The 15536-nt window shown below is 43.3% G+C and overlaps 1 protein-coding gene across 9 annotated transcripts in view; it reads left to right on the top strand.

The window, feature by feature from the left end:
* AMER1 (APC membrane recruitment protein 1) overlaps positions 1 to 15536 on the top strand; it is an 84664-nt gene that overhangs the window by 15580 nt on the left and 53548 nt on the right. For 3 of the 9 annotated variants that reach the window (XM_073361052.2, XM_073361056.2, XM_073361053.2), the window contains exon 2: positions 1256 to 4787. In XM_073361052.2, the coding sequence (XP_073217153.2) occupies positions 1350 to 4787 (3438 nt within the window). In that variant the 5' untranslated portion in view covers positions 1256 to 1349. Of the gene's footprint in view, positions 1 to 1255; positions 4788 to 9506; positions 11811 to 13453; positions 13551 to 15536 lie in introns of those variants that run through there. The other 6 variants (XM_073361062.2, XM_073361061.2, XM_073361057.2 and 3 more) reach the window with 4 other exon arrangements.

Genomic DNA, 15536 nt, shown 5'->3' on the forward strand with positions numbered 1-15536 from the left:
TTTCCTCAAACAGGGTCTTTGTTTAAATTCGGTGGGGGCCTCAGACCAGAAAAATCTAAGCTACAAGCATAAAAACCCAGCAGTGCATAACAATTTTCACTGGATTTATTCTTTCTCTTCCCCCCGCCCGTTCCTGCCCAATGCCAAAAAGAAATATTTTTATTTTGTTCACGTCGAGCCAGCATCAGATTAAAGCCTCCATCTCTGGTGTTTCTGAGATAATCTGATCAGGGAGGTTTTTGTACTGAACTGGTTTTTAATTCTAGCTTTCCTGAAAGATGTTTAAAGACAAGTGAAATCTAGTGCAAATAAAAATCACTCTCTCTTTATTCAGAGAAACACTGTCATTTTAGGTTTCAGAGTAATAGCCATGTTAGTCTGTATTTGCAAAAAGAAAAGGAGTACTTGTGGCACCTTAGAGACTAACCAATTTATTTGAGCATAAGCTTTCATGAGCTACAGCTCACTTCATCGGATGCATACTGTGGAAAGTGTAGAAGATCTTTTTATATACTCACAAAGCATGAGAGTGGGGTGGGAGGAGGTATTTTTTCATGCTTTGTGTGTATATAAAAAGATCTTCTACACTTTCCACAGTATGCATCCGATGAAGTGAGCTGTAGCTCACGAAAGCTTATGCTCAAATAAATTGGTTAGTCTCTAGGGTGCCATAAGTACTCCTTTTCTTTTTACTGTCATTTTAGTGCTTGTTCTTTAAATTGGTTGTATTTAAGTGTTAAGTGCAAAATGTTGATAGGGAATGTTTCGGAGAATTGAATTGTATCTGACACTTTAAAAGCAGAAAGGCGCTGAGATCACGGGGGCTAACTAATACTGGAAAGTTCGTAGTGACTAAAGTCAGTGCAGTGAGTTTGGTGGGTCTTAGTCCAGTACTCTGGAGATGTGGCCACAACACATGTTGTCTCACACAACCACAGTGAGCCAGAGAAAGCAAATCTGTCTCTCCATATGGGAAGTGTTTATACTGAGGAAGTGGTACTTCTGCCTTGAGGATAAAATGGAGGCTTAACAAACTAGCAGTCTGGAAACCAGCATTAAGTTCAAACCCCAGTCATTATTGAGAGGAGAGATGATAAAAAGAACTAACCTATAGAGTGAGTTATAGAGGTCTCACTAGTTAGTGTCCCAGCTGTGGTCATGAATGTGCCTGACCTCTTTGCCTTGTTTCACCCACTCAAGTGATTCCTAGCAAACCATTAATGGTTTCTCATGTCTCTTTCTTTCTTCCTTTTAGATCAATCATGATGCTTTGGTCCACACACCCTGAAGAAGACTCTGCTACCAAAGTCTTTATTTCCAGCTAAATATACCTGGCTGTAACAGCTGCCATGGAAACGTGCTGTACAGAGGATGCCGTTGGAACCAGCTCTCCATCTGTCATCTGCAGGCAAGTTGAGGGAGGAGACCAGAAGCAGGAGGAGAGCAGAGTAGGTGACCGGCTGCCTGAATGGAGCGATGCTTCTGTTGCGGCTGTGGAGCAGGCACCCCCTGGCAAGCTGAAGAAAACTGCCTTCAAGCTCTTTGGGGGGAAGAGGAGCATATGCACCCTGCCAAGCTTCTTTGGAGGAAAAAATAAAGGCCAAGGGAAGGGAGCCTCCAAAAAGGGTCTCAGTAAAAGTAAGACGCACGATGGGATCAGCGACGTTGGGTATGAGGATGGGAAAGGGAGGTTGCAGTTGGACAGCCCCTTGAATGGAGGGATGGACTCGCATCCTCGCCAGCTGCCAAGCTCTCAGAGCGCTCACTTGGCAACAGACGCCAGCATCAAATTTGAGTTTGGCAGGCAGGAGAGCTCTCCCCTGGGGAGTGCCGAGGGCTTTGAGAAAAAGCCCAATGGAGACAAATCGTTGTCCTTCCCTAGACCCAAAAAAGGGCTGAAGGGGCTTTTCAACAGCATCCGGCGCCACAGAAAGAACAAAGCTGCTGAGTCTGAGAAAGTGGAGTGGGCCGCTGATTGCGGGGATGGAGAGCAAGCCAAGAAGACTCAAGGGGCGGGGGCTGAAACGCAGCGAGCCTCTGAGGAGGAGAGTCCAGGAGGCACCCCTTTCCCCGCACCATGCACAGGGAGCTTGGATGGTAACTGCTCACTGAACACAACGACCAACCTTAGAGAAAACACCGACTGGCTCGTGGCTGCTCAAAGTAGCTCGGAAGGAGATGCAGCAATGGTGCCTGTGGGCAAAGACAATATTCTAGATGTGAAATTGGACGCAGAGACTATTGTCTGTGCCGGCTCACCCTGTGATGGCCTCCCTGAAGCACACCATCCTGACTACCCAGACAATGACCCCCCTTCAGTACACTCTGGAGACCAGCTCAGCTTGATCTTTGGAGATGTTACTTCCCTTAAAAGTTTTGATTCCCTCACTGGGTGTGGAGACATAATTGCTGAGCCAGACATCGACAGTATTGCTGAGAGCACGATTTCCATAGAGCGCAGTAGAGATGCTGCCAAGAGAAGCTCATGCCTTGTCACTTACCAGGGAGGAGGGGAGGAGATGGCCACGCCGGAGGAGATAGAGGAGTACCTCCAGCAGCTGTGGGAGGGCACCACCGAGGTGGACAGCCGCTATGAAACCAAGCTGCCTCAGCCCATAAACAGTCCCAAGCTGCTGGGAGTGAATAGCAAGCTGGAGACTTGCGGCTTGCATGAGGAGGTGGCCCATCTGTACGCTGGAGGTGTGATGGATGATGTAGAGCTCTTAACGCCGCCCAGTGACCAGCAAGAATCTGCTCCCAATAGCGATGAGGGTTATTATGACTCTACCACACCGGGGCCAGAGGATGAACTTGGGGAAATCAAGAAGGACCGTCTCCCAAGAGACAGTTACAGTGGTGATGCACTTTATGAGTTTTATGAGCCCGATGACACCCTGATGAGCCCCTCTCTCGGGGACGAATCCTTATTTGAGAGCAAAGCATCTCATCCAGAGATCTTCAGCCATTTCTTAGACTTTGCTGTCCCTGCCGAAAAGAACCTTATTCAGATGATGGGGCAGAGCAGTGGAGTGATGGAGACTGAGGAAGAGAGGCTGGCTGCTATTCAGAAACAGCTGCTGTATTGGGAGCTTCAGAGGGAACCAGTTGCAAAACAGCTGGACGTCCCCAGCAAAGAGAAATGTCCCAGAGACAAGCAATACATTGAATGTAATACTAGAGCAGCCAAATTGATTGGCAAAAATCAGAGTTGCCTTGGTAGTGAGCAAGTTGCTTCTCCAGTTTTGAGCAGAAATGTAGATGCTGGGATTTCAGTGTCTGGACTGGAAAATCCTGAGTGGAGGGACTTTCAAGGGACACTGTGTCCAGAAAAGTATTACAATGGCCAAAAAGCCCAAGGAAGTTGCCTTATTCAGCTCATGAAAAACAACTCTGTGTTTGATTCTGATTTGGATCATGCAGTGTTTGGGGAACTACGTAGCTTAGTCCCAGCCAAAACTGTGACTGTGACCTATCCCAGCTACAGAACACATGACCCCGATAGCTGTTTGCAAAATGAACACCACAGCAGAATGGAAAACTGCCTCAGGGAACCCCAGACAGAAAGTGAATGTGAACCCGAGCAGGCTGTTAACTTCTCTCAGGCGCTGGTTGAGTTCACTAGCAGCGGCACTCTCTTCTCCAGCCTCTCTGAAAGCCTTGGTAGCTCTGATTCAGGTTCTTCCTTCACTCAGAACCTTTCTGTCCTTCCAACCATGGTCACTTTTGACATAGTGGATGTGGAGCAGGAAGGCGAGGGAGAATGTGAGCAGCATCTGGAGATGAACGCTGACGAGGACATTGCTGCATCCTTTGAGGCCTTTGATGACAGCTATGTGCAAAAGGAGTCCTTTGCCGAATGTGATGAACGAATGTTCCTGGGGTATCCCCAAGACTCTTTCCAGAGCTGTAACTGGGGTGTTGGCAGCCTTCCCCGTCATTTGCGCCTGCATGGCTTGAACCCCTCCCTGCCAGCACCGCTCTCTATCAACAGAAGAAGCAGGTCACTTGACACAGAGAGCTTGGAGTTGGAGCTTGCAGATATGCCTCTCTCCAAGAATGGCCTTAAGCCTTGTCAGCTCTGGTCTAAATGGGACAGTGGCAAGAAGGACTCTGTCCCCAGGGTGAGCAGAAGCAAGGAGAGCATTCAGCTGTCTCCTTCCGAAGGAGGAGAAGCTGATGGGGTACTTACCTGGCCAGGGTTGCAGCATGTGGAGTACAAAGCCGAGCTTTCCTCAGGGGGAGAGAAACCGTGGAGCTGTACTCTGACTGCAAGGGCTGCCGTTGTCAAAGGCAGCTGGGATACATCTGAGCAGTCAGAAGTGGATTCCCCTTACATGTCCCTTGGATGGAGCAATGCCAGGGAGACTCCGGACAGGATGCCCCAGGATACTGGGGCCAGTAATCTAATGCTTCAGACGCCTAGACATGTGGTCAGACCATCCAATTTACCCCTGCAGACTGATACAAGAGAGGCCCAAGAGGTGTCTAGCTCCTACAGGTATCCTAGAGAAAATATGGCCAAAAAACTGGCTTGCGTGCTATCTTTGGGAGAAAAAGGGGCTGACTTACCTCAGAGCTTCGCTTTCACGCAGTCCCCTGATAAATCAGCAAAGTGCAAACTTGCTGGCATTACACAAGGAACGTTCCAGTTTCACGGTGGCACTGAGACCTTAAAACCCTCAGATTGCTTTGCTGAACGTTATGGAAGCTCCAGTACAGACCTGCTGAAAGGGGGACTCGTACATGGGAACACGCTGCCCGTTAGCTGTCAAAGCACTACAGTGAATGTAATGGTAGCCAAATAGCTAATACTGGAGGGGTGGGGGGGGGGGGCAGCCAAGGGTTAACTTTCAGGGAGGGGTGGGGTGGCGGGAGAGGGAAGATATACTTCAGTGTGTGGTTTTCATTTAGAATTGGTCCAACAAAGATTAACTCTTCTTTCTTGCAGTTGCAGCTGGGTGCAGTATGTAGTCACTCACAATGCTGCTGATGTTCTGCACTGCTGTGGGTGCTCTGTTGTGGTTTTGTGTAGGCCACCTCCTAGCGTAGACTAATGCTTGAGGCACCAGTGTTTGTCAGTGTGAACCACCACTCTGTTGACTATAATAAACTGTGCAGAGTGAGTATCAATACATAGTGCAGTTGCTGTTGGAATAAAATCTCCTGGAAATAGACTCCCTGTTCAGGCTAGTTTTCTGCTGATCTATTTAAAGGAACACCATCAACTGCCAAAAATCATAACTCTGAATGTTTTTAACACAAAATGGCTGTAGCTGTACCATAAGAGGGATGATAGATAAATATCTTCCCAATGTGTTTGATTTGTGAATTTGGCAACACTTGATACATACTCAGATTTGTGGTTTCATGTGTGTGGTCATTTCCCCCCATTTATGTGGAACTTTCACACCGTGACATGGGAAAAAACAGGAAAAAGTGGATGTAAAACTACAGATTGGCAGGGGACTTGAGACAGGTGCAGTACCTGAAACTATTTAACAATTAGAGCAATATTCAAAAGGAATGAAAGCTTTTTGTTACTATTTACTTTCTGTGAAGCTTCTTTTTGACAAATTTTGGAATGTTTTCTCCACTTTCTCTCATCACCGCACCTTCCCACTGGAGAAGTGAGAGAGAGTATGGCATATGCATATCATGTTTCTCCCCACCAAAGCAAAAATCATTCAAAAAGGGAAACATTTCAAACCAAACCAAGAACTTTCCTGTAGGTTTTCATTTTGGTCAAAAAGATGTTTTCCGTTGTGTGTAGCAGTGGGAAGGGAGCTTTCTAACCAGCTCTGTTTTTAATTCACTTTATTTACACCCCCTCTCCAAAAAAAAAAAAAAAAAAGCAACCTGCATGTTGATGGTGTCCCTTTAAGAATAGAATGTCAACAATACCCTTATTTCTTTGGAGTGATCAAACTTCATGGTATATCATGTTCAGATGAAATATTTTTCTTATGTGCTTTGCCCCAGCTCCCTAAGACATGGGACATGATTAATATCTTTTATGTAAGCTAAATTGGATCACACCTGTAGCTGTTAAGTTGCAGATGTTGATACGTTTCTTCAAAAGGAAGTTTTGTGTTTTGGATTTTTATTTTCTTTGCATAAATTCATACGAGGAAAGTATTCTGTTAATTGGAATACAGGATGTAATGCAGCCTAAATTAGGCTTCACAATTTCTTTCTCCCATCTGGAGGAAACAGCTGGACATAGTGCCACCCTTTTGCTCCCACACCTTGCAGGGGAGATGGAGGAAGTAGCAAGCTGCGGAGATGCACTTTACTCTTGAGAGAGGGCTGTTTGCATTGACAAAGCTCTTGAAAGCACCTGTTTCGGGCTATTGGAGCAGAGCACATGTCTTCACCCAAGGAAACTCCTTTGTCCTTGTCAGTCTTAAATACATGATTTCAGTCTCTTATATAGATCTTTTCCTCTTAACTGGGTCTTGCTGAGTCTCTCCATGCCTCAGTCAAGGTTTATATTCTTGGACTTAATCTGGTTCCTGGTGGACTACAGTGCACTAAAAAAATTGCCCTTTCCTGGTTTTTTGTTTGTTTGTTTGTTTGTGATGCAGAGAGACTTTCTCAATGGTTTAAAAATAAAATTGCAAAATTTTAAACTAGAAATATCAGGTCCTCCTCTTTCTGCCTCCTTTTGGCAAAATCTGTGGAAGATCTAAACAGTGATGTCCCACATGTATCTTTTTCTCACATACTCTCCCCAGCTAATACTGATTCTGAAATGTGCATAAATTCCAGTCATATCAGATAACCAGGCTACAACTCTTATCCCATAACCCAATTACAAATATGTTTCCAATTTGTAGTGTAGACTGGAGCTTAATGGTTTTGTATACCCAGGCTGAAAGACCCATCTATAATACACTTTTGGAGTCATGTTCCGAAGTGGATTAGCAAACATCTGAATTGTAACCAGGTTTCTCCACTGTCACTGTATTTACAGTGTTGCCAAGGTATGAAATGCTGATGCCTCCAGCAAAGAAAGAGAAGCGGGGCTCTGATACTTCAGTGGAAAAGAGAATATAAGATACTGTCTTTATACATTCACATAGAGCAGCAAAGGGCAAAAACATGCTTGCTTTTTGTTTGGCAATTCACTTTAAAAAAAAAAAAAAAAAAAGGAACTCAAGATCAAGAACATCCATTTCTGGATTAACACTCCTTTCCTCAGTATTATTGCATTGGTAACACTGTGCGAATGTTACCACGTAGGGCACGTTGTGCTACATTCTTCTCCCTTGCAATCATGCAACCCTCTAGAGGGGTGTAGGAAGGATTGCATAGAACAAATTCTGCTCTTAGTTACAGTGAAACCCCGCCATCAGTAATTGAGAGTTTATTCATCATTGCACTGAATTTCTGATCTTGGTGTGTCAGTCTGACTTAATCCTATGAAAAGCCTAAGAGATAGCGGACAAAAAGAGCCCTGTTGGCTTCAAACTCACTGGCAGAACCTCCTTTCCTGATTCAGGAATAAATCCCTATTTAGCATGAGCTTAAGTCCCTTTGACTTCAGTGGGGCATAAGTATATGTTTAAGTACTGTCCTAAATGAAGGTCTAGGTGCACTAATCATCAAAATCTCTACTAGGACTTACTAGATCTGGCTGAGTCCAGATCCCAACTTCGTAACTCAGATCTGTTTCTACCTACTGCCATTCAGAAACAAAATGTTTCCAGCGTGATCCAAGACATTACTCCACAGAAAAGTATTTGTAACATTCACTCTCTCTTGCTCTGAGCAAGTCTCTTACGCTAAATTTTTGTTTTTGTTCTGAGTATGTCACCAAAGACCTCTTGTGGGTGTGGATTTTTGTTTTGTGCTTTTTGTTTTTAAATGGTGCAGCCTTTGCCAAAGTTTTGGTGAAGCATAAATGTGACAGTGCTAAAAAGAATGTTCACTTACGAATGCATGTCTCTAATAATAAGCATTTTGGCTGTAGGTACGTGATGGGAAGACCTGTTGTAAACTGTTTCTATAAACTAATGTGAAGGCAATACAGCTAGGACTTGATAATCTGACTTTATACCAAAGGTTTTTCTTCCATTTTTTTCATAAATTCTTAATTTGATTTGAACTCCAACAGAGAAAATTGATAAAATTATATATTTCTAAGGCATTTTAGTGCTAATTTGCTGCGTTATTGGAGTATTCTGCCCCATTAAGAAATAAGAATTTTCAATATTCTAATTAAATTTTTAAAATACAACTGGGAAGGGGACATAATACTATGAGGTTTAATCTACAATGCTCCTAAAACTCCTGTCTATTGAGGGGAAAATAGGACCAGTCCTCCATGGTGATAAAACTTCTGGTAGAAATAATCTTTTAAAAAAATTGGACTATAACTTTTTAATTTAAAAAAGCTGATGGTTTGAAATGACAAAAAGTAACTTCTTAAGTGCTTATTAATAAAACCAAAAGTTTCAGAAGCTCACTTCAAGTTCCAGCTTATTTTGAGCTTTGTGGTAGGGAAAGGAATTAAATTGACAATGGAATTGCAAGTTCTTACTTCAGCAGAGATCTCGGGGAACCCACTACAACTTCTCCAGTCACGTGTCACTAATTTCATTCAGCTCCAGAGCATATGGTATGGGTAAGGTCACTGGTCTTTCTCCTGCCCCGTTATTTTAAGGGGAGCCTTCCTAACCTCATGGTAGAAACACCAGCTGTTTCAATTACAAACCTTATTTCTCTCCCCCCTCCCACCCAGTGGCCCCCCAAAAATAGATCTTTACAAAAATGGGGCAGATTAAGGATGGAGAGTTATCCTTAACTTCTAATTTCCTAGCTTGTCAGTTGATTACTAAGCATGCATAGTAGCTGCTTTTAAAAAAAAGTTAAACACCTGTGTCACTTTTTAAAAAAAACCCAAAACTATTGGGATTGACCAAAGGAATGATACACCCTCTGCTGGTTTTGGGGCACTCTGACACCACAAAAAGCTTTTCTTGGTTGTGGGGATTTTGGGGAGGTGTGGGGTTTGGCTCTTTCACCCTGCTTGACTTACAGCATTTTTAAATAAAATTGCAATTAAGGTCCATGGCCAAAATCTTCCAACCTGGGTTCTTCCTGTTAGGCACCTAACTAAGGATGGTCTGACTTCTCAGTTAGTGCTCATCATATTACAGGATCAAGCAATCATCTCTTTACCTGGTGGAAGTTAGGCATCCAAATTGTAAAATTTTAGCCTAGGTATTCAATGAAAGTGGTGTCTGAGTCCGTAATTAACTGTCAGGAGCAGCCAATTGTCCTGCCAAGGCATTAAAAACAGCAGGACTTCAGTACACATGGTATTTGCACAAAATGTCTTGCCCTTACATGGTTAACTGTGGCTATTGCACATGCAGTCTAAACCACTGACATTCAGGTCAGACTACCAAGTAATTCTGTATTGCATTTGGGATTTTTTTTTATACATATGAGAGAGGTCAATTTTATCTATTTTTGTATAGTTTTACATTTTATATTCATAGGGGAAATTTTATGGACTCTTCTTTTACTCGTGCATCACGATGCCGTGGTGTGGCTTACAGTGCTGACGAAGAAAAGGCAATCGCTGCTGCCACCACCTGTGTGATGAAGAAACCATCTCGCTTCTCTGCTACATGCTGAGGGCTAATTCTGAAGCTCGGAAGCCGCCCCCCTTCCTGCCATCCACACGTTCCGTGGACACTACTTAGATCTTCTGACACCAGAATGTCTCATCTGTCAAGTGCTGTTTTTAGCTTTGTTTTTAATTCCAGTCTGTGGACTGTCTCTGTCTCCTCTCTGAAAGAATCACTGACTGTCTTTTAAAGCTAGAAAACAATGGTGGGGGTTTTGTGTGTGTTTTTTAATGTTTTTGACTTTATCCAGCAGTGGCCATTTTTGATACCTAAATAAGCTCTGGAAGGGAGTTCTGTACTTTTAAGGACCTGCCCATCTGGGAGGGGAGATGGTGGGGCCAGTGAAGCTGTCAGGAAAACGAAGGCAAAGCTCCTGTTCTGTGGCTGACAACAGTGTGGGCTGGGCTGGGGCTGAACGTTCATCCTGAAGAGTGGGTGTCCTGGCTCTTAGCCAAGTCTGCAGTAGTAGTGCTGTTTGTTTTCTGCAGCCTTCTTCCCTCCAGCCGGGAGGCAGAGAACAGGGGTGTGCTCACAGTTAGGTTTCCTCAAAGGGGAAGAGGCTGTCACTGTTGGGCCAGGCAGTGAAGGAGGCAACTGCATCCCCCTGGCCCTGTTCCTCCTGCTGGGCTGAGCAATGGGTGCTGCCCCCCCACTAATTCTAACCCATCCGCAGGAGTGACATCCCCTGCTTCCTTACAGTGCGTGGAGCATTACCTGTTCCCAGCATGATACAGAGCTGCTCCTCCACTGGGCCTCCAGCCAGAATGGGACTAGTCAACTGCCTCACCCTAGCTCCTGCTCTTCCTAACTCTCCTGCCTCCTCAGCACCACCACCAACTTCATTCCTCAGCAATCACCAGAACCCTGGCTGCTTCTCAGCATTGTCCAGGGAAATCTTTACAACCCGTGGCAACTATGATGCTAATTTTAAGGGCCCTATTGTTTACCTAGTGGCTGGTCATGGTTTAAAGGAACATTGTGAGTAAGCAAAGTTCTGAAATTTCATTGTTAATGTGCTTGGGATTTTTTTTTTTAGACTTCAAAGTTTGATTTCCTCTTCCCCCACCTTGCAGGATTTGCAACCCAAGCACAGTGGCATGGAGTATGAGGCCCAGAAAGTGAAATGAGCTAGGAGCAGGGAGTGAATAGTCAAAATTTATGTTCACTGCTGAGCAAAAAGCAAATGAAGTGGTGGAAAGTTAAATTATTAACACTGAACGTAGAGTTTTGTTTTAAATTTGAAAGTGATGGCAACGCAGGTGGAGATACTTGGCTGTGCATGGGGTTTGTGTCTTTAATTAAATGACTCTTAACCTGACAGTGTTCCTGTTCATTATTGTGTGTGTGGTTTTTGTTTTATGAGTTTTGCTTCTGTTACTGAAATGCAAATTGGGTGGAGGGCTGCGCTGCTAACATTCCTGGGGCATTTTGACCCACACTTGCTTTTAACATTCCCTGATTCCCCCTGCCCTGCCTTAATTCTGAAGGTATTCAATCTTATGCAGTTATTTGTAGTGTCTGCTAAGCTGTATTTAGGCAGTGCAGCTCACTTTTCCCTGCAGATCTGTGTTATTCTAGAAGTTAGAAAGGGAAAAGACCCATTCAGTTATCCACCCCATCTCCCTGCCACTATCGGATAGTTCACTGTGATGCATTCTTTATAGAGTCCTTGTCCTTAGACATTCCATTGAGATGGAAAATTGCTTGTTCCTCTTTCTCTGCGGTCCCCACCACTCCTATTTTGTCACTCTATTGGCAAGCAAACAAAAACAAATGGATAAGATTATGTTTGGGCAAAGAGGATAATTGAGGGATAGAGGGAGGCACATGTCAGTTGTAAAGAAACCAACCTTTTTGAAACTTCCATCAGTTCTGCTTAAGGCACTAGAGAATCTCCCCTTCATGCATGTGGCAGAAGTAAGTCACCTGTTTCCACATATAACTTCAGAACATTACAGACTGGAACCCTTATATGTTCTGCACAGCTTGAGCCAAGGGAAGGCATCTGGCATCTCCCCTACCCCTTTCTTGATAGCCAATTGTTTCATGTTTTCTTTTTTGTCCTTGACACGACTAGTTATTAAACTTTTAAATGTATTTACTGTGTTTTAAAATGAATGTTTCTTTCACTGAATTCTAATGAATAAACTTCAGGTTTTTAGAGGACACCCATTTTCATTGGTGTATTTTGTTTGTTTTATTGCTCAATAAGATCTGTGTGTTTCTTTGGTATTATGATTGAAGGGGAAAAGGCTTTTGAAAGTAAAGTGGAAAGTGTTTGGGAAGAGTGTTTTTTAAAAAAATAATGGTCTGAGCCCAACTCGCTTTGGCTACTTTCAAACACTTAGTGTACCCAGCCAGATTACTCTGCCATATTAAATTAGCTCTGCAAAATAACTATAATTGAAAGCACTGGATCTAAAAGTCAGATTTTCTTTTTTTTTTTTTCTAAAGTACTCTGTACTACTGTTGCTCTGCACAACAATAAGCAGGAGTTTCATGTGTTTATGAAGAGAACATATCCCTCGATTTCATCAACTGAATAATTGAAGATTTGCTCTTTCATGGACATACATGGAAGGCACTGACACTTGTTTCCAAGTAGAAGCACAGAGATTCATAGGAACAGCTCTTAAGTGCTGTGATTTCTTACTACTGGAGTGTCAGTGAGCAAATTTTGGGAAGCTGCTCACCAGCTTTATCAGCAATAGAAGGAGCAAAATGAACGCTTTGTCTCCTCTCCTGCCCCTTTAGCACATGCACATCAGTCACAAATGTTTATCTCGCAAACAGTTTTTCTTGGCTGATTAGAAGGTACAGTATAGGGAAGAAATGGGTTGAAAGAATCACTTTAATTTGTATGAAAAAGGACCCTGTGACCCATGAGTTGTGCACTGGTTAAAATATTTGCTGCCTAATAACCTTATTTCAGAATGAGAATACCCTATATCAGTATAATTACACTGCTGTAATAATGCTGGTAGATTTCCTTGTGTAGAGAAGTCCTAAAGCTGCATGTCTGTTGTTCCCCCTCTCCCAGGCTGTGGCCAAAACACTGCAAAGTCTAGAGAGTTCCCTCATCTTCCATGCAAAGGAGTGCGCTACTAAATGTGTCTAAAATTCTATGGTATTGATGGAAGCTGTAGCTTGCCAGAGCTAGTAGTCAATAGGTATAGACAGAAGGACTATTTCATCAGATCCTGAACTTTAGCTAATGGTACCTCTGACATTGTCTTCTTGTGATGACATTCATGTACGTGAACTCTTATTTGAGAATGGAAATTGCTAAAGCTGTGTGTGTGTGTGTGTGTGATGGGGTTAGGTAGCAGGGGGTGCTATTCAATTTCTGCTCCTAATGATGTTTGTCTTCCAGTTTTAAAGGGCTGTTTAAAGGAACAGCATTTGTTCTGAAATGCTGTACTTCTGCTGCACGCTGCTCTGTCTGGTCACTGGTTACTGCCTGGTGCTGGTCGCTGCCATGGCCAGTGTTTTGAAGGTGAAGTTTCGAAGGCTTACTAGGAAAACATTCTAAGCCTGCAAATGGTAACCTAAGGCACATGGCAACAGTGAATCAGGCCCCTGGGGATGTGAATCAGCTTGATTTCGTTCAGGGGCCATCTTACTATTAGCTGGACAATAGCTTACTTTACAATAAGTAAAGCATGTTAAAAGACTAACTCAGAGGTTGAGCCTTACACCTGAAGAGCTAAGCAAGGAACAGGTGGAGAAAAGTAAAACTCATAGAGTATGGATGTGAGCAGTGGTAGGGTGTGTGGGAAAGGTGATTGGGTTGACAGTCTGCAATTATCTTTCAGAACTACCACAAAAAGAATGCCATGGGGATGTTCAGTCCTTGTCCAGGACAGACTGTTTTGCTTGAAAAAGGTATTTGTTTAGCTCAAATGATAGAGGCCTGAGCTTTTGATGCTGAAAGTCTGGAGTTTGATCTGCACTGACAGCCTCTGATTGGAGGTAGTTATACAGAGCTGTAGTTGCATGACTGGGCCCAGCAGTATGAGGGGTACAAGAGTGCCCCCAAAATCACAGGTGGACATTTCGTGTGGGATCCTGCCAGTAACTCAAGATACTGTTTTGGAAGCTGCTTGTGTAACACAGGGTTTTGTAAAGTCTCCCAATCATTTTAAAATGCACCAAACCAATTAAAAGAATAATCCCCATCTCACAGGAGAGGGACTGAATTTGTAAAGAGACATAATTATCTGTAATGTATGACAAGCTGATACATTTAGTGTCTCCAGAGCAGTTGTCAAGGGAGACGGGGCTTCTCAGGGTACTGGCTTGGAAAACCATCATTGGAAAGTCAAGACTATTGATTATGCTGAGGAGAAGTCTCAACCTTCATCTATTGCAGATCAGAATGGAATGCAGATCAGCATTTAATCTCTGCTATTAATAATGCTTCTCTTTCGCTGTCCAGAAGCGCCTTAAAGAAACAATGTCCTTTTTGTAGCACTGAAATTTTTTTTTTTATATATACTTCTTGAACGGTTGAAGATTGGGTGTCCTTTATCTTTTCTCTCTTTTGGCTTTCCACTGAAAGGAATCATTCACTTGTGTATTTGCACCAGATGTAAACAAAATTGGCAAGGGACCTTTAAGACAATCCCAGGGACCCTGTTGCAATAGTGTTTGCCTCTTTATCTAGCAATCACATAATGGTTGGAGCAGCTTGCTCCTTAGAGGATTTATGAGTGTCAGGCCGAGATATGATCCTTATTTATTTAAGATGCAAACAGGATTTATCATGGCAGTTGACTTTGATCAGGGACCAACAGATGTGCACAATGATTGGTTACAGGTAAAACTGCTCAGTACTAGATTAGCAGATGCTCCGCTAACCCACCATCTGTTCTCTTTCTTTGTCCATGCCATGTTGCCCTGGAGTGGGTGTCTGTAACCAATTAGAAACTTTAGTGCACATAGAAATCAAAATATTCCCAGCTTCATGTAGATCAGCAATATTTACACTTAATGAGAGGCAGTGGGGAAAATACCAACAGGATGACCAGTCCTTAAAAATACCATTTATTCTGATAACTGTAGGAAAGCAACACTCTTAATGATGAGCTCGTGAGTTCAGGAACAATTGCAAACTTATGAGTCCTTATTTAATCTCTCCTCTGTTCTCTGCTTTGAATCTCTGCATTTAGAATGTGGCTTCTTCATTTATATGAAGTTACATTAGACTCTCACTCAACTTTTATCTTTGCTCTAGACTTATTTGCATAGACTTCTAAAGAGCAATCTGGGCAGAGCAGTACAAACACCCTGTGAGCTTTGGATGGACATAGCAGAGAAAGACAATGTTCTGCCAATACTTTAAGGGTCTACTCCATGAATTTCTCCCCCTGGCATAAGAAAGACTCCATGTACATATGCTGCAGAAGGGAAGGACGGTTTAAACTCACTTACGTTTTTCCATTTAAACAAAAATGTGTTCTCATTTCCACAGCCAAGGAGGGAGGCAAGATCTCTTGGACTCCTAGATTTTAAGGCCAGAAGGGACTATCATGATCATCTAGTCTGAGCTCCTGCACATTGCAGGTCACAGAACCTCACCCATCCACTGCTGCAATAGACCCATAACCTCTGGCCGAGTTACTGAAGTCCTCCAATCTTGATGTAAAAACTTCATGTTACAGAGAATCCACCATTTATTCTAGTTCAAATCAGCAAGTGATCCATGCCCCACACTGCAGAGGAAGATGAAAACCCCACAGGGTATCTGCCAATCTGACCTGGGGGAAAATTCCCCAAGACCCCAAATAAGGTGGTCAGTTAGACCTACCAGCCAGACATCTAGGAAAGAATTTTCTGTAATAATTCAGAGTCCTTCCCCATCTAGTGCTGCATCCCTGATGGCTGGAGACATTTGTT

Source organism: Lepidochelys kempii, chromosome 9 (assembly GCF_965140285.1).
Source record: "Lepidochelys kempii isolate rLepKem1 chromosome 9, rLepKem1.hap1, whole genome shotgun sequence".
In the NCBI taxonomy this organism is placed as follows: Eukaryota; Metazoa; Chordata; order Testudines; family Cheloniidae; genus Lepidochelys; species Lepidochelys kempii.